Genomic DNA, 24,215 nt, shown 5'->3' with positions numbered 1-24,215 from the left:
CCCGGGACAAGTGGTGTCAGAAGTGGGATTTCCAACACAACCCATCTGCAACAAAGAGATGGATGCCCTAATTCAGCACGTGATTAAAGGACAGGAGAAGCCCGAGTGGGCTGTGGAGCAGCAGCTGTCCTCTGCTCACGAAGACAGGGAAATGTTTAAATCAACCGTATCCGCCCACATAGAGAGTCTGAAACACGTGCCGCCTCCAACGGTGTTTGCTCAGTAAGAGGCTCGAGTACATACCTGGAACCCCTCCGGCATTGCTCTCCAAAGGTACGGAACAGGGGAGGACCCAGACGCTTTCATGTAGAACTTCGAAAGGGCTGCCCGCGCTTTGGGATGGCCCGAAGAAAAGTGGCCGTTTTTTCTTGCCCCTCTCCTCACAGGGGAAGCCCAGTCTGCCTACCAGGCGGCCAATCCTTTGGGGACCACCCCTTATGCAGTGATTAAGGAGGTTATTTTGGATCATCTGGGGCTCGATCAGGCGGCATGCAGAGTGCGATTTCGAAAGGAGAGAGGGGTACCCGGAGAGAACCCTAAAACACTTTTCTTCCGTTTGAAAATGGCAGCGGATAAATGGCTGAAGCCGGAGTTGTGTAGCAAGGAAGAAATCCTGAATAAAGTGTACTTAGAACAATGTATGGATGCCCTCCCCTATGCCTCCCAGAGGTGGTTGCGACAGCATTCAGGACTGGACATAGGACAGGCCATTGAGATGGCTGCTACGTTCGCCAGAGCCCAGCCCAGGAACATACCCTGGGAGAGCAAGAAAACCCTCAAACATCCCACCCTCCAGAAGGCGGAGAAGAAACCCAAACTGAGTGGGGAACCCATACATCCTAAACCTCCCGGAATGTTTTCGCCCATGGGGAAGGCCCCCCCAATGCTTCGAGTGCGGAGAATGGGGACATATTGCTCGGGTGTGCCCCCGAAAACGACCTCCAGAGGAACCGATGGAAGTGGGGTACCTCCCCAAAACTGTGCTCTACTCAGCAGAAATGGGTGCTTCTTTTTTTGTAAGTATGGGGATGAATGGCTACCAGGTTAAGGCCCTCCTAGATTCAGGGTGTAGGCAGTCTGTCGTGCAGGAGCGCTTTGTACTCCCCAGTTAGTACGTACCCAAGGCAATAGTACACATACGATGCGTCCATGGGGACGTAAAGCCTTATCCCCTGGCCTCGATAACCCTGACCCTCCCCGATAAAGGGACATGTAACGTCCGGGTGGGGGTGGTAGATTCATTACCTGAGGACGTGATCCTGGGGGTGGACAACCCGGAGTTCCTATCTCTGTTCCAGAAAACCCTAAACCAGCACCAATCTCCAAGGAGTAAGCCCATTCCTGCATACCTGTTCCTGAACCCTGGATAGAGGATCGTAGTTTTAGGTTCGCCCAGAGCGAAGACAGAACCTTTTACAATGCATGGGAAAGCGCACATGCGTCACATGGGACCCTTACCCCGACATATCCCCGGTATATCATACAAAAAGACTTGCTTTACAATATTTCTCAAGAAGGAAGCTCCCCACAGTTGTTGGTACCCGTACCCTTTAGGGAGCAGGTGCTCTTCTTTGAGCACACCCACCTCACTGCATGACATGCAGGGAAAGAAAAGACAACGGAGAGCATCTTAAGACATTTGTTTGGGCCGGGTATTTATAAGGAGGTCCAGGAGTACTGTACAAAATGCGAGATATGTCAGAGAAGAAACACTCACCAACCTATAGGGGCGCCTTTACACCCGATGCCCATTATTGGGGTCACATTCGAACGAGTGGGTATGGATTTAATAGGACCCCTGCCTAAATCCTCAAAAGGGCATCTATACGCTCTCGTTGTTGTGGACTATGCCACAAGATTCATTGAAGCCTTTCCGTTGAGAACCCCCACCACGGCTGACATTGCTGGGAAGTTTGTAGAACTGTTTTTCCGCGTTGGTTTTCCCAAAGAAGTCTTGACCGATCAAGGCACCCCCTTCACATCTAGACTGATGAAAGAGGTATGCAAAACGCTGGACGTAAAACACCTGAAAACATCCGTTTACCACCCCCAAACGGACGGTTTGGTGTAGCGATACAATCAGACCCTCAAGAGCACTTTGAAGAAGATGTTGACCTCAGAGGGCCCGGATTGGGATCGGCTGCTACCTCGAGCCCAGAAACAAAGCAGTTTAGGATGTTCATCCTTCGAGCTTCTGTATGTACGCCTCCCGAGATCTCTGCTGGAGATTACCAAAGACATGTGGGAGTCTGAAGAGGCCCAAGAACATAAGTCCGTTCTAGATTATACCAGGCAGTTGCGGACTAAACTAGGCAAATTAAGAGACCTGGCATACTCCAATCTGGAGCACAGCCAAAGACAAAAAAAGAAGAACTACGACAAAGGGAAAAAACTGAGACACCTTGCGGTGGGAAAATGGGCCTTGCTGTTATTGCCATCAATCAGCAGCAAGAGTAAAAACGAATGGCAGGGACCTTTCCAGGTAATCGAGAAGATAGGGGACTCCACATACTGGCTACGCCTGTCTTCCAACAAAACGCAATGCTACCACATCAATCTCCTGAAGGAATGGCTGGGACCCGCTCCCCGAGGAACCCATCTAGCGGTGCCCTCCGCTGGAAGCGTCTCTACGGTGGACCAACTAGTGGTAAACCCAAATCTATCGGAACAGATGAAGGAAGATCTTTTGAACGTAGTATGTTCCTTTTCAGATATATTTTCGGACCTGCCTGGGAAGACGACCTTAGTGGAACATCAAATCATAACCCCACCCGATAAGGTGATAAAGCAACGACCCTACCGAATCCCTGCAGCTAGAAGGGAAGCCGTGAAGAAAGAAGTACAGGACATGCTGTCTCTTGGAGTCATCCGACCGTCAAAAAGCAGCTGGTCATCGCCCATTGTGATGATCCCGAAACCGGATGGATCCAAACGGTTTTGTATGGATTTCAGGGCTTTAAGCGCCATATCATCCTTCGATCCCTACCCCATCCCAAGGGTTGACGAGCTGATAGAGAAAATAGGAGACGCCCGGTACATCACAACCCTGGACCTCACGAAGGGGTGTTGGCAGGTGCCCCTCCGTGAGGAAGACCGGAAGAAAACGGCCTTTGTCACCGACGACGGTCTCTACGAGTTCACGGTCCTTCCCTTCGGACTCCATGGAGCACCAGCTACATTCCAGCGCTTGATGAACTCAGTTCTACATCCCTTTCTATTGTTCAGCTCTGCCTATTTGGACGACATTGTGATATACAGCCATAGTTGGGTAGAACACATGAACCACCTACAGATCATCTTGAACGCCCTCAAACAGGCCGGGCTGCACATTAACGCCAAAAAGTCACGGGCAGCCTTTAATAGCGTCAACTACTTGGGGTACGTTCTGGTAGGCGGTACCATCGCCCCACAAAGAGCAAAAGTTAAGGCGATTGAAAGGATTAGCTTCCCAGAAAACAAAAGAGACCTGAGAGCCTTCTTAGGCCTCATAGGCTATTACAGACGCTTCATTCCCCGGTTTGCGGAGGAGGCCGCCCCCCTGACGGACCTCTTGCGTAAAGATGTAAAACCCCGAGAACTAATCCAACCCTCCCATGAAGCCATAACTGCTTTCAATACCCTGAAACACATCATGACAACAGCCCCAGTTCTGTTGACCCCAGACTTTAGTAAATAGTTTATTCTCTCTACTGATGCCTCTAACGTGGGAATTGTGCTGTTTTATCCCAGAAAGACGCCGAAGGGCTGGAACACCCGGTCCTGTATATCAGCCGGAAATTATTTCCAAGAGAGAGCAGATATTCCACCATTGAAAGGGAGGGGCTAGCGATTAAATGGGCAGTAGACAAGCTACAAGAAGGGAGGGAGGCCATTCATCCTTCATACCGATCATGCCTCATTGAAGTGGATGCACCCAAAACAGTAGCCATAATCCCCGGGTACTACGCTGGTTCCTATCACTCCAACCCTACGCCTTTTCTGTATGCCATAAGAAGGGTGCGGACAATGGAAATGCGGACTTTCTGTCCAGAGTCTTCCCTCTCCCCGATCTGGAGAATCTAGGGGGGAGGTGTGTGACGGGGCGGGTACCCCAGTGGGAGTACAGACTACGGAAAGAGACTGGTGGTCTGCCACCCCGTTTTTACCAACTTCCCTTCACTCGTTTCAGCAGCCCGAATCCAGCCTGCATGAGGAGTGGACAGAACGAGACCTTGACCGATGGTGGCTTGAAAAGGAACCAGAGGAGCCGGTTCCCTTTAAGTGTGAGTATACATCAACCGAAGCCCCGCCCCTGTCAAACGCCACGACGCCAAAAGCGGAGAGAATCCAGGAAGCGAGGGACGGCGTTAGCCCGGAGGAGCAAGGAGTTTACCCGAGAGCAGAAGAGAAGACAGAAGAAGAGGACGGAACCGAACAAGACCTGAAGACCCGAGGGAAGTCGGAGAAGCCAGGAGGCCACCGTTCCCACGAGTTGCCCCGCCACGGGCCCACGGGGGGAGCGTGGCTACAACAGGTACGGGGCAGAGTGGTGGGATGTCGAGTCCATCCTACTGTGTAGCCTGTAAACTTGTATAGCCCCCTGTACAGTCCAGTTCCCCGTTACCCCGCACAGCACAAGCACCCCTTCACTACTGCTGTATAGAATCACTGTGTGCACGTGGTTACCCTCACTCCCGGTCCCTGTATCCTCGAGTACCCGAACCCTAACTCCGGTCCCTTTCTCTTTCCCTACGGTGGCTGCATCCGGATTCCTTGGGACAAGCGGACGTCTGACCTGAGTGCAAGCTGGAGTCCTTCAGAAAAACAGCCCTAGATCCTGCAGCCTTTGCAAGAGAGAGACTTACTAGCCGGAGGAGAAAGTCCTATATAAAAATAAAGCCTTCACTGAAAACCTTCCTTAAAGTTTCTGAGTCTATTTCTCCCGCACCTACCCCTCCTCCCTCTCCAACCCTTACCAGCCCGGGACAGGGACATACAGAGGATGTTCAAGGGTCAGCCTTCCAGCACACCGACACTACCACAAATCGGCCCTGAGGATCAGTGATGGCCCGGGTCCGGGTGAACGGCAAGCCTTTCCGGAGGAGAATTGCCACCCCGTGGGACCCACGCATGAAGCCCGAATGCCAGACCGTCGCAAACCCACAGCGGGCCAGGAAATCGCATTGCGTGCCTAAGAGGTGGGTCCCTGGAGAAGGAGGGCGTCTGCCTCATAGCGGAATCCCCCCTCCCCGCGCGCTCCCTCCCTGCGGGACCCCGTTCTGCACCACCAAGGCTTGGGTGCGGCACCAGCCTGGTGGTCCGTGGCCCTCCGAGGCGGGGAGCGGGCCGACTGCATTCGAAGAGGACGTTCCTCCGTAACCCAAGTCCACGCCGCCTTTGGGGAATCAAAGAAGATGGTCCGCCCCTGGAAGATCACCTTGAGTCGGGCCGGGAAGAGGAGCCCGTAGCGGAGATTCATCGCCCTAAGCTTCTGCTTCACCTCATCGAACGAGCGGCGCTGGGACTGAACCTCCCTCGAGTAGTCAGGAAAGACCAGTATCTTGGAGTCTCGATGGTGAATTGGCCCCAGCTCCCTGGCCGCTCTCAAGATGGCATCCCGGTCTCGGAAGTTAAGAAGCCGGAGGATGAAGGGGCGAGCCGGGGCTCCTGGTGGCGGCTTGGGTGCCAGGGAGCGATGGGCTCGTTCAATCGCGAACCATGGGGAGAGCTTCTCTTTGGGCATCCAGGTGCGGAACCAATCCTCTAGGAAGGACGCCGCATCCGCCTTCTCAACCTCCACCGAAAAGCCCAGGAGGCGCAGGTTATTCCGGCACGCTCTGTTCTCAGCATCCTCAGTCCTGCGGTGGAGGTCGGCGGTCTGCGACTGGAGGCGGGCCACGTGCTTCTTGATGGTGGACACATCATCCTCCACCAAGGAGATTCGGGACTCCGCCTCCGTCAGGCATTCCGTGGCTTTACGGAGGTCCTGGCGGATAAGGGAGACGTCCACCTTCACCTCCCCTATCTTGGTCTCGACTGACGTCTGGGAAGTCGAAATGGCCTGTAGGATGGTTGCCAGGTCTCCCGCAGGCAGGCCGGGGCCAGACGCCGGGCCCACATCAGTTCCGCGGTCCACCTTAGCGAACCGGTCAAGGGTCGTCTGGGCCACAGAGCTCGAGGCCCGAGGAGCACGAGGTTTGCCCATGGTGCGGAGGAGCCCCGGTCTTAGCGTGGGGGAAGAAGATCAGAAACTGGCCACTCGGTCTCACAGTAGCGTGGGCCAGGTGGTCGCAAATCCCCTCGTCACACCCTGCCCGGCGTCCACAAACGCAGGATGGACGTGGCGGCTGAGCAGAGGCCCGGTGGAGACCCCGAGGATGGAGCCAGAGGGGGGGCCGGAAGCCAGCTATCACATCCCACCCACTTCGCCCGCCATCCGACTCGGTGGCCGAACCCCCCACCACACCGCACCCCAAGTCCCCAAATGTCGACTCACTGGGTCTCCCTCAGCAGGCAGGGCGTACGGACACATTCTCGCCGTTCCGGCATGCTGGAGCCAGGCCAAGGAGGATCTGACGCGGTGGTTCCACTTAAGTCGACTCCAGGAGACATCAGGCGTGGGAGGCTCGCCCCCGGGTGCAGGGCAGGCGCATGCGCCCCTTGTTACTCTGGGCCACCAGAGAGGGGGCGTCTGGAGCGGCCAGTCGGTCGAGCGCTGGTCGCCGGGCGACAAGCCGGGCTGCCTGGCAGGTCAGGGTCGGGCGGACTTCAAGGCAGACCCCCGTCAGCTATGTTCATGAGGAGCCGAGCCGGAGGCACTGCTAGACACCAAGAAGGAAGCTGGGGAGTAGCACGAGGTAAAGCTGTGGCCAGCGCAGGCGGTGGGCTCCCGTCCGTCTCCCCTTCTTCAGGGGATCCCCACCGGGTGGCCAGGACCAGGGATGCGTGCAGGCAGGCGCATTAGGATAGCCCGGCCGGGGGCAGAGGACCAGCACCAGAGCCGCCACCTCGAGGGCCCCAGTCGTCGCAGGGGGAAGGGAAGGTCCCCGGATCCCCAAAGCCAGCCCCGGGTCCGCTCACTGTGTCTCCTCGCTCAATCGTGACCCAACCATAGTCCCCTTCAGCGCGGCAGCCGCAGGTCCAGGGAGGGAGGACTGGCAGCAGGCCCCAAGGAGAAGGAAGGCTCAGGCAGTCGTCCAAGACACGCAGGGGGCCGCCATCTTGCATGGCGCCCCGACCGGGCGCCGCTGTAGCAGGAACAAGGAGCACCTCCAGCAGTGTCGGCCCCGCAGCATCAGGGGCCAACCGGAGGGTCTGCCGCAGCGCCGGCGCCTAGGAGGATCACCTCAGGATGCCCAGCGACATTAACAGCGACCTTCAGGGCGTCAGGCAGGGGGCCGCCATTTTGTCACGGCGCCGGCTCTCCGGGGTCGGGAAGCCTCAGGGAGTCCAACAGCGGCCAGCGGCGCCCGGCAACTCAGGCGCCGGGAGCACTGACGTGAAGGAAGGCAGGCAGGTAGGCGAGAGGCAACAAGGGGCACTGTTGTGGGCCAGATGAAGGCGGATGACGGACGGGGGGGGGGGGGTCAGGAGCACTCTCAAAGTGCGACCGCCATCTTGACACCTTGGCCACGCCCCTTGCAGCTGGGTTTATAGGAGTGGAAGGGCACGACTCTGCCAGATAATTTGGTACATCCTCTTGTCCGATGTTATGGCTTGCCATTGGGGCAGGTGGTGGCTGATACTGCCTCCAACAGGGAGAGTGTGTTTTTGCGAGGGCCCACTAAAGAGGACTGAAGGTTACCAAGGGTGGTGGCAGGCTGGGCAGATCTCCGGCCTTGGTTCCCACTGGACTTGTCGGAACTGCATCCACAGCCATGACAAGACTGGAAAGCCTGTTGGATGTTGTGACTTTGATGGAAAGGACACCATTAGCAGCCCCATCAATATCGAAGGCAGGAGCAAAAGGGAGTCTGTCTTGTGGCCACGGCAAGGCCCAATGACTGGGTGGTGACTTGACTCTACCTGAAGCGCTCAAGCTCTGAAGCAGTTTTGCCTCCGAACAGGTTAGTGCCATTGAAGCGCATGTCCATTGGGGATGCCCAGACACCCCCTGAAAGTCAGTTAATCTCAGCCTGGCATGGTGGTGGAGTGTCACTGATGAAGCAATGGCTCTGCCCATCAAGTCTCTGGTGTCTAGCCCGCATCAGATGGGGATAGCCTAGTTCAGGATGGATCGTGACTCACCTGAGACCATAGGCAGCACTTGCGTAACAGTGTGGCTTTATAAACCGGTCCTAGGAAGCTTGTTTCCTGTCCAGGGAAGGCATGGCTTGGCAGTTCGGGCTGGACTGTTCCCATGAGGCACAGGATCAGACTGATTGGCATATGGCCATGTCTGAACTCAGGTGGCAGAGTGGGCTAAAGAACGGTGATGGATTAAACCCAGATCTGTTGACTGGGTGTGAGTGTTTGATTGGTTCAGATGCTTCGTCCATCACCACCCCCTTTTGCACCGCTATATTGGCCCAGGAGGCATGGATTAAACCCAGATCTGTTGACTGGGTGTGAGTGTTTGATCGGTTCAGATGCTCCGTCTATCACCACCCCCTTTTGTACCGCTTTGTTCGCCATAAGTTGGCAGGGTATGCTCAGACGTGAGTCCCTTGCTCACTTTGCCACTGGATTCAAGCAAGCCTGGCTGAAGACGGCTGTAATGACAGAAACCGGTCCTAGGAAGCTTGTTTCCGGTCCAGGGAAGGCATGGCTTGGCAGTTCGGGCTGGACTGTTCCCATGAGGCACAGGGTCAGACTGATTTGCATATGGCCATGTCTGAACTGGGGTGGCAGAGTGGGCTAAAGAACGGTGATGGATTAAACACAGAACTGTTGACTGGGTGTGAGTGTTTGATCAGTTCAGATGCTCTGTCCATCCCCACCCCCTTTTGTACCGCTTTGTTCGCCATAAGTTGGCAGGGTATGCTCAGACGTGAGTCCCTTGCTCACTTTGCCACTGGATTCAAGCAAGCCTGGCTGAATACAGCTGTAATGCTAGAAACCGGTCCTAGGAGTGTTTCCGGTCCAGGGAAGGCATGGCTTGGCAGTTTGGGCTGGACTGTTCCCATGAGGCACAGGGTCAGACTGATTTGCATATGGCCATGTCTGAACTGGGGTGGCAGAGTGGGCTAAAGAACAGTGATGGATTAAACCCAGATCTGTTGACTTGGTGTGAGTGTTTGATCGGTTCAGATGCTCCATCCATCACCACCCCCCTTTGTACCGCTTTGTTCGCCATAAGTTGGCAGGGTATGCTCAGACGTGAGTCCCTTACTCACTTTGCCACTGGAGTCAAGCAAGCCTGGCTGAAGCCCGCTGTAATGCCAGAAACCAGTCCTAGGAAGCTTGTTTCCGGCCCAGGGAAGGCATGGCTTGGCAGTTCGGGCTGGACTGTTCCCATGAGGCACAGGGTCAGACTGATTTGCATATGGCCATGTCTGAACTGGGGTGGCGGAGTGAGCTAAAGAACGATGATGGATTAAACCCAGATCTGTTGACTGGGTGTGAGTGTTTGATTGGTTCAGATGCACCGTCCATCACCACCCCCTTTTGCACCGCTATATTGGCCCAGGAGGCATATGGTGTTCACTGACCGCAGTGAAAGGCTAGCAGAAAAGAAAATCCTCTTCCCAAAGGTATCCAGACTTTAGGATTCCCCCTTCAGTGGAATGGTAGGAAACTCACCGGAATTCAGTTTGAAGTGGAGGCCTGCACTACCAGGCTCTCAGAGGTGGGGTGCTGGGGGAGGTAATCTGGGTGCCCAAGAGTTAGATGTTGGTGACATGCAATCGTCCTGTGCACAGTGGTGCTCATGTAGGGCCTGGCCCAGGACCCCGCCCAGAACATCAGAAGGGCAGCAGGGGTTCTGTATGGCATACCCCTGGCTGAAGTACCTCAGTCAAGACATTGGTGAGGACTTCAGCGCCTTCCTCACAACCATAGCAAAGGATGCCCCTTCCTCCGTAGCCACACTAGGAGGAGAGACCAGGCCAGTGTCTGATGGATGTCTAGGCCACTGTGGATTCACGACCGGCGCTAGTCCAGACCCAGCAATGGACAATAGGGCTTGACTGGCATAGAGGGTGTACCCACCAGTGGAAATCCAGTTGTGGCACCTCCTCGATCCATGGAGTCCAAAGGCGCACCAGAGGAGTCAAACTGACCAAATAGGAGGTGTATGACCTCATAAAACTACGAATTGGGCGAATTCAATCCTGCACAACAGAATTCAAGGAGGTATAGAGGGGACCCAGGCTCAGCTTCCACAGGTTGAGTGCCGAAACGGATCCTCAAATATGGCTTAATTCCTGTGCCTCACCCGATGACTTAGGCGTGATGAAGTTGAAACCGATTCAACTTCTTTGATTTCTTGTGTTTGTGAGCCTTACCCAATGACTACTATGATTGCGACGACGGCCACTGGAAGGACTTCTAGAGCAGGCTCTGTACCTTCATAGTGGCCAAGACCCGGAGTGGTGTGGAGTCTTCTGATGTTGGGCCAACAGCAGCATTGTCTCCCTCATCACCATTGGATTCATGGTGCGGCATTTCAGTTCCTGGAGTCGGGCCTGGCTCCAGGCACCCCAGGCAAACCAGATGGGGGTCTGTCACAGACATTTGCCTATGACAGGTCCCACGGGTTTGAAACCAGCAGGTTTCTTACGGGACATTCACAAGGCACACTGGGAGCAAAATGCTCAAAAAAGTAGACAAAATGTCAAATAAAAGTGGTCAAAAATTGACTTGGGTAGCTTTTTCCGGATCTGCGCTGTTGATGTGGAAAGCAGGGAACGGATGCAAGTGTGCTGGGGTGGCACCTTTATAAGGCACTGCGCATGTCACATTCAGCGTAGACAACAACTACCACCCCTACGTGGACTAATCAATGGCACCTACCGCCACGGAGAGGGTCTGCTCAAGATTTTCCAGATCCAGTCTGATGCCTGGGGGATATTCTAAGGTAAGGTATATGTGTATGTGTCTATAAGCCTCTATCAGATTGCGTACATTGTCTCTTCTGTGCCTATCTTTACGTTTAGTCATTTTATTACGTAGAGACTTTGGGTCTGGTCTCCATTCTGGTATGGTGTCCAGTTTCTTTGCTACCTCTTTAATCCTATTTTTCAATGCTGCTAGTATTTATTGGAACACTGTTACATCGTTCTGCAGGGTTTGTATTTTTTGTGTTTGGTTCACCACCATATCCACCTATAAAATAGAAAGTTTGATATCTGTTTATTCTTTTAGGAGGTTCTTCATATTAACGGGACTGAGTGGTGTTATATTGGGTTAATCCTTGGTAGACTTCTTTAGAGGTGGGTGTTTTCGACCACTTTGCAGAATAGGAGCTACTATATACAAGCTACTATAAGTGTTTGGCTCTAGACACGATTAGTGATGCCACACTCAGACAGTTAACACAAATGTGGTTTCATTCGGTTAGATATCAGAGAAAGGAATGGCAAAGTAAAAATAGAAGAGAATGTCATCAGCTGTTTAAGAAATCCAGAAGCTTACTATTGTGAGGCAGGATCACCGGTTTGTCAAAAATCAGTGCTGACGACTCAGTGGCATAGTTGTTAAATACTAAGACCCAGTGGCACAGGCCAATTAAGTTGTTGGTTTATAGTATAAGAAAGAAATATAACTAGAGTTTTTCACATTGCCAGCAGTTTGAACTCAGTAACATTTGGCACTAATCTCATTCAAGATAGCAGTCTGTCCCTTTTCTATTTCCATGTTACCTGCAAGCCTCTATCAGTTCACTGAGAAAGAAAGGCCATGCTGCTGCCCAATTTTAGAACTTGGGGGAAAAAGACTTCTATCAAGATGTAGGGTTTCCTCTGCAAGCTCCGCCATCTCAGCACAACCTCCCTCTCACCTGGTGTCCATAGGCAGGGTGCATGGTCATGCATCCCTTCAGGTGTCAATTCCTGCTACCGGTAAGTCACTGTTCTTTAGTGGGTGGAGGAGGAAGTGTTCTGTGATGGCCATTAGGGGAGTCTGAACTGGAAAGAAGGAACATGGGAGTTGGATTTCTAGTCAGCACATGCGGGCTCCAGCAACTTGGCCGACCCTTCAAAACCGAAGGGATGGGTAGAACAGAAATTCCTCTAGTATCACAGGTCTTCAAGTATACACCAGATGCACTAGGTGCCCAATACCCCAAGGCATTCCTCCAATCAGCAAACTGGCCAGTAAGCCACTTTCAAAGCATATGCATGGTCCAAAGTCCACAGTCATCCGGGAGCTAGCTGCACTGTGGCTTGCTTCACCCAGAAGCTAGATCTTTACAGGCCATGTCATAGCAGATTTTGATACATAACATAATCCATCTAGACTATGCCCTTTTTTGCACTGCTTTCCTGCTCACCATATCACACAGTGCAAGTACATAGAGCCCTAATAGGTATTTACCATTTAGGGACTTAAGAGCCAGGCTTCCCTTCGCAAAGATGCTCTTGGCCAGACCTCTATTTTTTAGACCCCCTAACCTCTGGGGCAGTAGGAAAAGTGCCATGGGACAAGAGAGAAGAGGCTGAAGCCTGAATAACAAGGCTTTCTGGGGAAGGGTGCTCTGACAAAAATAAAGCGCCAACCGGAGCTGGTCTATACCGCCTGGCAATTTTCCTATTAAGGTCTGGAGCGGAGGATGGCTTGGTCCATGCAGGGAGTACAGGGTCTAAGCGAGCCTCATACATTTTAACAAGTGGCTCTGATGTGTGACCTCTGTGAGAATAGCAGATTTTGCTTCTACTGTGGGCAGCGGTAGTTCCAAAAGGTGGCTCCGAGCTGTGGTCTGTGGGACCTCTAGGAGAATGATGGATTTTGTTGCTACTGTGGGCAGAGGTAGTTCCATAACTTCTGTAGTCTTTCGAGTTACTGAACGGTAGGACGATGCACCCGGGGGAACAGGCCCTACTGGGTTAAAAAAGCCTAGTTCTTGGGAAAGGATAACACTTTCTCTGAAAGATTCTTGAGAGTACCACTGAGTGGTTTCTCTGGCCTCAAGATATAGCAATCTCTCAGCACCAAAGGCCTATTTTACATTCAGCAGCTCAATCTCTCCAGTACTGACAGTATCACAATGGTTCAAATGGTAAAAAATGAAAACAATGTGCAGGAACATTTATTTCCTTCTACATTGCTAAATCCATCTGGATATTTATGTACCTAGATTTAGCATGTATCTAAAAGAGGCAAAGAATGTGGCACCTTTCTTCAAAATACCAGGCCTTACAAACTGAACTGCTTCCAGGGGATGACTTAAGTAGAAGCTGTCAAATGACAAGTTAATAACTGCACAAGCTCATTTCACGTAACAGGCAGTCAATTTTACATTTCATATCTGTGCATACTTACGTTGGGTCGGTTACCAAAAGCAGCATAAAAAGGTTGGTTGCAGGAAGAAAATAAACTCTTGATGTCATTTAAACATTCAATCTTAAATTTCTCTGGTTTCTTTTCTATTACCTCCCTGAAACAGAAGAAAAGAGTCTTACAGATTGCAATCGATAATATAAATGCACGTAAAGACATGGTGAACAAGTTACTTGCCTTCAGAAGCGGTCTTTCTGGAGGAAATTCTATTTAACCACAGATTCCTCACCAAGAGAATATCCCAGGTGGCAGACTTGAGCCAGAAACACACAAAACAGTGCTTGAGTGAGGCGGTATTTGACACTGTGCAACTCTGTACAGACTTAATTCTACTCTGGAAGTGACTAATGGAGCCACATATACAAACCATCATTGCACGCTGCAGTAAGTTCGTTTTTCTGAAACTTGACCGCTGCGTCCTAAGATGTGGAGCCCATTACACAGAATGGGGTGGGATGGAAAGAGAGGTGAGTAATCCATGGTTAGAGTATTCACCAGAAAGACCGCTATCGAAGGTAAACAACTTATTGTTTTGATGAAATTTGTTTTTTATTCAGATTTTGTTTTATCGAGATTCATATTCAAAATCATAACATAACAGGAGAAAAACAAGTTCCTTGTATGATATGAGAGAAGTGCACATGGTCATCATAAGTTACAATAGAAATAGTAGAAATATAAAAGACATTCACTGGCATGAGGAGAATGTGTAAGGGTTGAGCTATATTTAATGATCATGAATTTGGAGGTGGACCTATGTACAGGAGGTTGAAGATATAGCTGAAGAGAAAGGGTGTTGTCAACGCTTCTTATGAAGCAGATATATGCCCTCCATGTGTAGTGGGAGAGGTTTGCATTTTTCCCAGCCTGCTAGTATGGTTTTGATCCCAACGGTTAACAGCAAACTAAAAAGGTAGACATCCCATTTGTTGAGTGTAGGTTGCATCTTTGATGCATATGGTCTTAAAGTCTCCATGGAATGATTAAGAGGAATGTTAAGAATTGTGTTAAATGGGAGTTCAATGTTATTCCAGTAGTCTTTGATGGAACTGCAGCGGAACAGTAAGGGATGAAGGTCTCCTATGCAGGGATGTGGAATTCCTATAGCCAGACGCCCAGGACATATTGTTTGGGATCAAGGGCAACCCGTTTTCACATGTATTTTGTCCTTAAGACAAGTAGGCCCAACACAAGGTGTTTTCATGTGTATTTTGTCCTTGAAACAAGTAGGCCCCACACCCAGCAGCACAAACCCTCTGGCTGCCAGATTGCAGTACCACATTACAGATCTGGGAAGGGCACTGTCTGCAGTTAAGGTAATATTTTTGTCCATATGGTATTGCTGTTCAAACTTGTATTTATGGTTCATTAATTGAAAGACTTTATTATTAGGGTGAGTGACCTAAGTAAATGTTGCAAGCTCTGACAGCATGACTGACAGTGGTTCCAGTATAAAAACGTGTAGACACGTTTTAAAAGTTTAGCAATATGAATCTATGTATGATGCTCCTAGAATGCTCTCTGATTTGATGTAAATATTTGCAGAAGCTTGAAAGCAATATTGAGGATTCTTTGCTTTCAAAATAAAATGTTCTTAAAAAAATGAAGCAGGAAACAGAACATTTTGCTACACTACTGTAAAATATCAGGTACCATTTCTTTGCAGCATCATTTAGTAACGAGTTGATGCATGCTAGTACTTCCCAAAAATATTCATAATGGAAAATCAGAGTAACGAGTTTCAAAAAGAATACGTGAAACTAAAATAAACAAGCATTGGCAAAGCCAGTAGGTTTGAAATTGGTGGTCAGCCTTTTAGTTTTGTCAATGTGCGACATGATTTGGCATGGTTTTTGTAAAACCTTATTGGTGTTGGAGCAGCTGGGCCCTCACAATTACAACACACATTGGAAAAATCAAACATTGTTTTTGGTCTCAAAAAGCGCACACTACTACAGTAGTTAATGGCACTGAACATAACAACTATGTGAGCTAATATGCTCCTTGTGAAAGAGCAAAATGCTGTCAATCACAGTGAAACTAGCCGATACAGTGAGAGACAATTTTAATAAACGCAAAAGGTCATGGTCAACAACAGACCAAATTAGGGGCCCAATTATTAAAGAAATTCTCAAAAGGGCACCCATGCTATATGTCCTTGCATTAAATGCAGCTATACAGCTTGCGTGAATTCCCAAAAATGTACAGAAGCAGGACAAGATGTAGTACTCCTAAAAAATGTTTGTGAACTGCATTTTGGCATGAGTAAATATGCATAAGTAGATTTGCTCATGCGAAAAGCTGAGTGTTTGCAAGTTCACTTTCCCTCCAACCACTTTTTTCCCCAACTCTGGAAGAAGGTTTACATCTGCCATTGTCAGGAGTACATTTCCAACATTTCTCAGTACGGGAAAAGATTAGAGAAGAGTTCTTGAAAACCCTTAAAACATGCAAGTTAGGTTTGCAGAGACTCAATAGGGAATTCTAACCCTGGAACTATTGCTTACCACTACCTTCAGCCCCAATATGTAGATCTGCGAAAACGTGGCAACATAAGGGGACTGAAAGTATTCAATCACTACTATGGTATGAACCCTGGCATAATCAGAGAGGCTATATCAGAGCTTTTATATAATGAGATTGCAGTCATAATTTGTCGCTGCTCTACATGGCACCAAAGGAACAAGTGGATTTTGTTACAGGATTCTTGATATACATGGGGCAACATCTTAGCCTATTAAATCAAACAAACACATTTTTTGTACAGCAGACATTCTGAACTCACATATTGGAATGTGCTCTTATGTGTGATAACAAAGAAAAAGGTGATTGTGAAATAAAATACTTGCCTAGGATCATACAACTTGAGAGCAGTTCAAGCGTGGCAAGCAGGCCACGCGGCTGTGGGAGCTGGGCTCCTGGTCACTTGCTCAGGGCAAATGGGGAAGTAGATTAGACAAAGGTTGCACTCCCAGGGGCACTCTGGTGGCTGGGTGCAGGGTGCCTTTGAGCCGTCGGGCACTGAATGCTATTCAATGGGAGACTTGGAAGTTGAACAAAGGCTGCAGGCTCGGGGATGGAGATTCTTCCGGTGCGACCACCACTTCGAGAGGTAAGTTGGGATCTTGGAGGATAGGTAGGCACCCAGAAGTCTGGGCACAGGGGGCCGCGGGGCGCCGGGTGCAGGGGTGTCTTTTGACATCGGGAAATCTTACCCTCAGCTGGTCGCGGTTGGAAGGTTCCCTTGTTGTGAGGCTGCAGGCGTCGTCTGGGTCGTCGAGGAGGGTCCTTGGGCACTGGATTCGTGGCCACAATCGCTGGGGCTACGTCATCGTGGTCTTTGTCCACTCAGGCACAAGCCGGGCTCGGCGGTGCAGAGTGGGCTAGATTTGTGGTTCCTGGCTGGCACCAGGGGTGTTGCTTGTTTGAGCAGAACTACTGCTCGTGGGAGTCCCAGTCTTGGTAGAGTCTCAAGGCATAAACTAAATGGCCCCCCTTGAACAAGCAACACCTTTAAGGCACATACATTTGTCAATCATGGAATGACAACTAGATATAAAAAAGAATCAATTTTATTCAATATACAGTTGAGAATTTTTTTGAATATCAGGTTAAAAACACAATAAGCTGTAAAATGAAAAACAGTTCCCTAAAATACAGAAAAGAATACAATTCAAATGCAAGTTACTTACATGTACCAGAGGTTATGACCCGCATAATCACATGAGAGGACAGAAACAGGTAAGACATCAAAATTGTGCAATACAATTAGTACACTCTGTGTCCTAATTATCACCCTTAATACAACACACTACTGGATCTGTGCTAATATTAAAGTGCTGGAATCTTTGAGTTGTACGAAAGAAGTGCGTCGATGCGTTTCGATGGAAAATACTGCTCACTCCATCTTTCTCAAGACTAATAATCTTTAGCTCTGTCCTATAGGCAGGGTCATGTACAATTATTCGCCCTACAATTAACATACATAGTATTAGTACAATCAACAATCATAGGATACATCACAGTGTATTCTTAATATCATAGGATTACTACAATACAAAAGTAACATTTCATAACAATTATATCATCAACCCAATGGCTTCCTTCCTGGTGCACTCAATCCACATCTATTACCTGAGTAAATTACCCCTTCATTTATTCCTATATGTGAGAGAGGCAGCTACCTGGGTTATCCCCTGTGTACTACAACTGTATCATGACCTGATATATCAGTACTGTAGCTATCCTAGTACCCTATGTGTTACAACAGAACGGATTTCTGATGTTATAAAAAAAATTTCTAGCACGTTGGTCATGACCCCCGATTCCCTTTTTCCATGGGATATATTGGTGATTAAGGCTATGAACCAAAACCTATTCTCATCACTCAGAATCAGGTTCTTGTGTTAATCTATGTGCTGTACATCGTGGAAACAAAATGAGTCATTCCCTGGGTCCTTACCATGCTATTAGTTAGAGCGGCGTATCTGGAATGGCGCTCCCAATTCTATATTTGTTACTCAAGGATACATGTATCACAGAAGAATCCACCCTTCGGGGAATCCGGATCTATTTAATAGAAAGAATAATACAAATGTACTGGGTTCTATCTAAATTCGCTGTCTGTGCAACATCGCACCTCATGGGGGTCACGCAGTAGCCAACATCTAAACGTACCTCCGTCTCGAAGTAATAGAGACGAAGGTTGTCAATATTCTCAATTATGTTGTAAGATATTTCTTAATAAAATTCAGTTGTCTGGAGAAGCATCCAGCATAAATCTATATTGGGGACAAGTATATTAAAATGATCGATTTAGAATCCTTGTGCCCTTTTCGGAGTCATAATAGGTAAGTTGAAACAAAGGAACGGTATCTTGTATGTCTCCCCATACTGGCTAAATATAGTTACCAAAAGAACTGGTCGAATTCCCTTAAATGACGGTCTCTGCGGTTAGTGCTCTATATCAGTTGACATCTACCGGTCCAAACCAGATCCCAGTGGGTATCTATGAAATTGACAAGCAGACACAGAGCAAGACCTTCAATTAGTTAACTTATGCTCCATAGTGTCAAAATACTGAGGAGCGGCATTGTCCCTAGTGGCTTCTAACTGCTCTTACCTTTACTAACTGGGTCTGGCGTTCACGAGTGGGGTGCCGAGTTGAATCGCGAAGATTGCGTCTCACTCGGCGATATTTAAACCACTCCCTGCTGATACTATTGGCTGCTAATTGTGACAATAACCAATCAGGCATCTCGCTGTCCTGACAGTATGTGCAACTACACGTCAACCTTTCTTTCTCTTCACATTGGTTGAGGCGAGGCTGAGGGAGGGTCTTGTTACAGTTTCCTCTCTGGTCCGTCCTCATTCTACTCTTACGGAAAATAATTTTTTTACTGTGCGTTTCCTACCGCACGCTATGCCCGTCTTGCTCTGATTGGAGGATGACGATTTATCCAATCATCCTGGCCAAGTTAGTAATGTCGGAAACATGACAATAATGTATATCTGAAGCTCGGAATTCTAAGACCATGACCCGCAATTGCGAGTTTAAAATTCATGTTCCCCTGCTGAATTAAGACGACAGTAACATTTGGTGAGAGGATGGGAGGAAATATGTTTACTGGCTGTATGTCTGTCCATTAAACCTCAAGGTTTAATGGACAGACATACAGCCAGTTTAATGGACAGACATACAGCCAGTAAACATATTTCCTCCCATCCTCTCACCAAATGTTACTGTTGTCTTAATTCAGCAGGTGAACATATTCCTTTACTGTCTTTATTGTAGGGCATTACAGGGAGTAATGCATTCGAATCACGGGCGTGTTTCATGCGTGACCGCGTTACAGTAGACCTACATTGGCAACATTAGGCACAGCGAGCAAGGCCTCATGTTCAGTGCATGCTGAATTTTAAACTCGCAATTGCGGGCCATGGTCTTAAAATTCCGAGCTTCAGATATACATTATTGTCATGTTTCCGACATTGCTAACTTGGCCAGGATGATTGGATAAATCGTCATCCTCCAATCAGAGCAAGACGGCCATAGCGTGCGGTAGGAAACGAACGGTAAAAAATGTATTTTCCGTAAGAGTAGAATGAGGACGGACCAGAGAGGAAACTGTAACAAGCCCCTGCCTCAGCCTTGCCTCAACCAATGTGAAGAGAAAGAAAGGTTGGCGTGTATATGCACATACTGTCATGACAGCGAGATGCCTGATTGGTTGTTGTCACAATTAGCAGCCAATAGTATCAGCAGGGAGTGGTTTAAATATCGCCGAGTGAGACGCAATCTTCGCGATTCAACTCGGCACCCAACTCGTGAACGCCAGACCCCGTTAGTAAAGGTAAGAGCAGTTAGAAGCCACTAGGGACAATGCCGCTCCTCGGTATTTTGACACTATGGAGCATATAGTAAACTAATTGGAGGTCTTGCTCTGTGTCTGCTTGTCATTTTCTTAGATACCCACTGGGATCTGGTTTGGACCGGTAGATGCCAACTGATATAGAGCACTAACCGCAGAGACCGTCATTTAAGGGAATTCGACCAGTTCTTTTGGTAACTATATTTAGCCAGTATGGGGAGACATACAAGATACCGTTCTTTTGTTTCAACTTACCTATTATGACTCCGAAAAGGGCACAAGGATTCTAAATCGATCTTTTTAATATACTTGTCCCCAATATAGATTTATGCTGGATGCTTCTCCAGACAACTGAATTTTATTAAGCAATATCTTACAACATAATTGAGAATATGGACAACCTTCGGCTCTATTACTTCAAGAAGGAGGTACGTTTAGAGGTTTTCCCTGCGTGACCCCCATGAGGTGTGATGTTGCACAGACAGCGAATTTAGATAGAACCCAGTACATTTGTATTATTCTTTCTATTAAATAGATCCGGATTCCCCGAATGGTGGATTCTTCCGTGATACATGTATCCTTGAGTAACAAATATAGAATTGGGAGCACCATTCCAGATACGCCGCTCTAACTAACAGCAGGGTAAGGACCCAGGGAATGACTCATTTTGTTTCCACGATGTACAGCACATAGATTAACACAAGAACCTGATTCTGAGTGATGAGAATAGGTTTTGGTTCATAGCCTTAATCACCAATATATCCCATGGAAAAAGAGAATCGGGGGTCATGATCAAAGGGCTAGAAATTTTTTTATAACATCAGAAATCCGTACTGTTGTAACACATAGGGTACTAGGATAGCTACAGTACTGATATATCAGGTCATGATAACTTTGTAGTACACAGGGGATAACCCAGGTAGCTGCCTCCCTCACATATAGGAATAAACGAAGGGGTAATTTACTCAGGTAATAGATGTGAATTGAGTGCACCAGGAAGGAAGCCATTGGGTTGATGATATAATTGTTATTATAATAATAATAATCCATATTTGTAAAGCGCACAATCACCCGTAAGGGTCTCTAGGCGCTGGGGGCCACCGGGAACATTAAGCAAGCTATTGCCCAGAGTCACATGGTGCTGGGCTAATCTGCTACCGGTGCCGGGGATCGAACCGTGATCCCCAGATTCCTGAGTCAGTCGCCCTGGCCGAATACACTGTGATGTATCCTATGATTGTTGATTGCACTAATACTATGTATGTTTATTGTAGGGCGAATAATTGTACATGACCCTGCCTATAGGACAGAGCTAAAGATTTTTAGTCTTGAGAAAGATGGAGTGAACAGTATTTTCCATCGAAACGCGTCAACGCACTTCTTTCGTACAACTCAGATTCCAGCACTTAAATATTAGCACAGATCCAGTAGTGTGTTGTATTAAGGGTGATAATTAGGACACAGAGTGTACTAATTGTATTGCACAATTTTGATGTCTTACCTGTTTCTGTCCTCTCATGTGATTATGCGGGTCATAATCTCTGGTACATGTAATTAACTTGCATTTGAATTGTATTCTTTTCTGTATTTATTTTAGGGAACTGTTTTTCATTTTACAGCTTTTCATTGTGTTTTTAACCTGATATTCAAAAAATCATTCTCAACTGTATATTGAATAAAATTGATATTTTTTTATATCTAGTTGTCATTCCATGATTGACAAATTTATGTGCCATAAAGGTGTTGCTTGTTCAAGGGGACCCATTTAGTTTAGGCTTTGAAACCTCATTTCCCTTGACAGCGTTAAGGGGTACCTCTCATTTTTTGATATAGAGTCTCAAGGCAGTCAGATCCTCCGGGGTTTTTGAGGTCGCTGACCACTGAAGGCGCCGGAGTTTAGCAGGAGCAGGTTTAAGGATCAACAGGCCGGTAGGGCTGGGGCCAAGTCAGTTGGTGTTGTCCTCTTCTTAGCAGCTGCACAGCAGGTCTTCTGGTTTCCTGATCTTTTTGCTTGTTTCGGTATCGAGATCTGAGGAAGGAAGGTTCAGGGTGCCCCTAAATACTAAATTTAGGGGTGTTACAGGTAGGGTAAGGGCAGGGACCAATGGGTCCCTGTCCTGGGGTGAGTACACTCTCTATCATGCTCCTCTCCTGTGGGAGGGGGGGCAGAAGTCCATCTCTGATTGGGCAGGGCTCCCCCTCCTCAAGATGGCCGGAGCCCGGAGTTGTGCTTCACCTCGCCTCTCCCACCTGAGGGGTGGAGTTGGCAGATGCTGGCACACCCTCTTTCCTCACTTAGGGTTTCCCGCCTGTCTTCCAGCCAGAGTGGGGGTCAGAACCAGTGGGGGCCAGTTGCTGAGTACAGCAATTGGCCTGGGGAAGCTCGCAAAAGGCGGCATGCATCTGAAGCTTTCCCTGCCCATCCTGGGGGAGGAGACTTGGCACTTCATCCCAGAATGTGCATTGTTTCAAGCCCCCGAGAGCGGCAAGCTCTCGATCCAGGGGTCCAGAAACATGTCTGGTGTAGGCAGCCTCGGGAGCCACGCAGTCAGGACACTGGTAGTTGGGTAGGTTTCAGGGGGCATCTCTAAGATGCCCTCTGTAGTGCATTTTACATTAAATCCCACACTGGCATCAGTGTGGGTTTATAGTGCTGAGGAGTTTGATACCAAACTTCTCAGTCTTCAGTGTAGCCATTATGGTGCTGTGGAGTTCATAATGACAACCTCCCAGCACCATATCCTCTAAATGGCATCACTGCCCTGGTTACTGTAGGGGCCCCAGGGCTCATGCACTTGTGCCCACACCACTGGCCTAGTGCACCCAGCTAGAGGGGTGACTAATGTATGCCAGGGCAGTGTGTTTGTGGGCATGGCACACAGGGATGTGTGCCATGACGACTCTCTTAGTTCTGCACCAAGACACTCAGCCTGAAAAGGCAGTGTGTGTGTGTGTGTGTGTGTGTGTGTGTGTGGGTGTTGGGGTGCAGGGCCCCTAAGGGGGCCACAACAAGTGCTGCAGCCCTTAGGGGTCTTCTCTGGGCACAGTGCCCTGGGTACCTAGGGTACCATTTACCAGGGGCTGACCTGTAGCCAGAGATGCCAGTTGGTTTTAGGTTTCAACACAGTTTTAGGGAAGGAACACAGGCCCTGGGTACCTGGTTGGCAGGAACCCAGGGCATACTAGGTGAAATGCATATCCACGAGAGTGCCTTCTTCAGAAGGATAACATCCAAAAGTGTTGACGTTGGCCGTTCTGTGCAGTTGGAAAGAGATCGATTTAGGGCTCTCCCAATTGCTAGAAGACACCCTGAGGCATCTCTGGGTGTAGCTGCCATTCGTAATCTGCTAGGAATCGGTAGCTCAGAGAGATATATATATATATAGTACAAAATGTGACCATCCAGACCTTCCTGCGCTCAGCTACTGGTGCTCTGCGTAGGGGCCGGATTATGGCCCAGAAAACAATTTTACACCAAGGACGCGACACTCCAGACTTGGGTGATATTTAGCTTGATTTATTAGCAAGAAGTCGAAACAACACGTTTCAGCCTAACCTCGGCTTTGTTCACGGTAAGTAAGTAATCATCTATGTTTACTTATATCTCATTTTGCCTTTGAGGGGCATTATGGGATATGTAGTTTAGTTACATATATACATTTTATTTACAATTTTGACAGACATTTAATTATTTCAGGTGTGTCTTTTACATGGATGTTAAAGTTCACTTTTGCACTATTACTAGGGTGTAGTACCCAGTTTCTGATGCAAATGGCAGCATTCATAGTGATTTTTTTATGCTTTCAATTCTTACAATGCATGCTGGTTATTGTGGCGCGCTATTTTAACAACCAATTTCTCCATATAATCTCATGTATATTTTCATTTAGTTTGTCCTTTACAATCCTCTGGTTCTGTGGTTCACTCTGTTCCTTAATTGATTGAGGTATAGTACCCCATCGTATCACCAGGAAGTCTATGTTTGGTTTACCATTTCTAATGTTCTTTTCTTTTCATGATTTATTTTGTTGCTGCTGCTGTTTATTTATCACTCCAGATGTACATAAAGCTCCTCGTCATTGTTCATTCCTCTTGGCACCTAAGTTTTTAATCTGATAATGAGGTGTGACTGTTTGTCTCAGTTTTTTTCGTCTATCGCCTCCTCTTTCATTTGGTTTTATCATGGAGATTCCATAGTACGACATCGCTTTCCAATTGCTGTTTTGACAAGATGCCATATGTTTAGCAGTTGCATAAGACATATATTTGTTCTTTACAGCTCTTATGTGCCCCAGTATTCTCTTTTTCAACATACATGTTGTGCTTCCGATATCTTGCATTTGCATTCGATGATATAATCCACATGTGGAGATGTACAGTTTATTTTCCCTTCTATTGTCGTGATCTTACCATTTGGTTCTTCAAAGC

At 48.4% G+C, this 24,215-nt stretch overlaps 1 protein-coding gene across 2 annotated transcripts in view; it reads right to left on the bottom strand.

Annotated features, from left to right (window-relative positions):
- The window catches only part of LPIN2 (lipin 2), a 791,695-nt gene that overhangs the window by 57,708 nt on the left and 709,772 nt on the right, over positions 1-24,215 (bottom strand). For both annotated transcript variants that reach the window (XM_086965600.1, XM_086965599.1), the window contains exon 18: positions 13,399-13,513. In XM_086965600.1, coding sequence (XP_086821726.1) covers positions 13,399-13,513 — 115 coding nt within the window. The remainder of the gene's footprint in view (positions 1-13,398; positions 13,514-24,215) is intronic.

Source organism: Lissotriton vulgaris, chromosome 4_1 (genome assembly GCF_964263255.1).
Source record: "Lissotriton vulgaris chromosome 4_1, aLisVul1.2, whole genome shotgun sequence".
NCBI classification, from domain to species: Eukaryota; Metazoa; Chordata; class Amphibia; order Caudata; family Salamandridae; genus Lissotriton; species Lissotriton vulgaris.
This window is presented reverse-complemented; position numbering and strand designations above follow the sequence as displayed.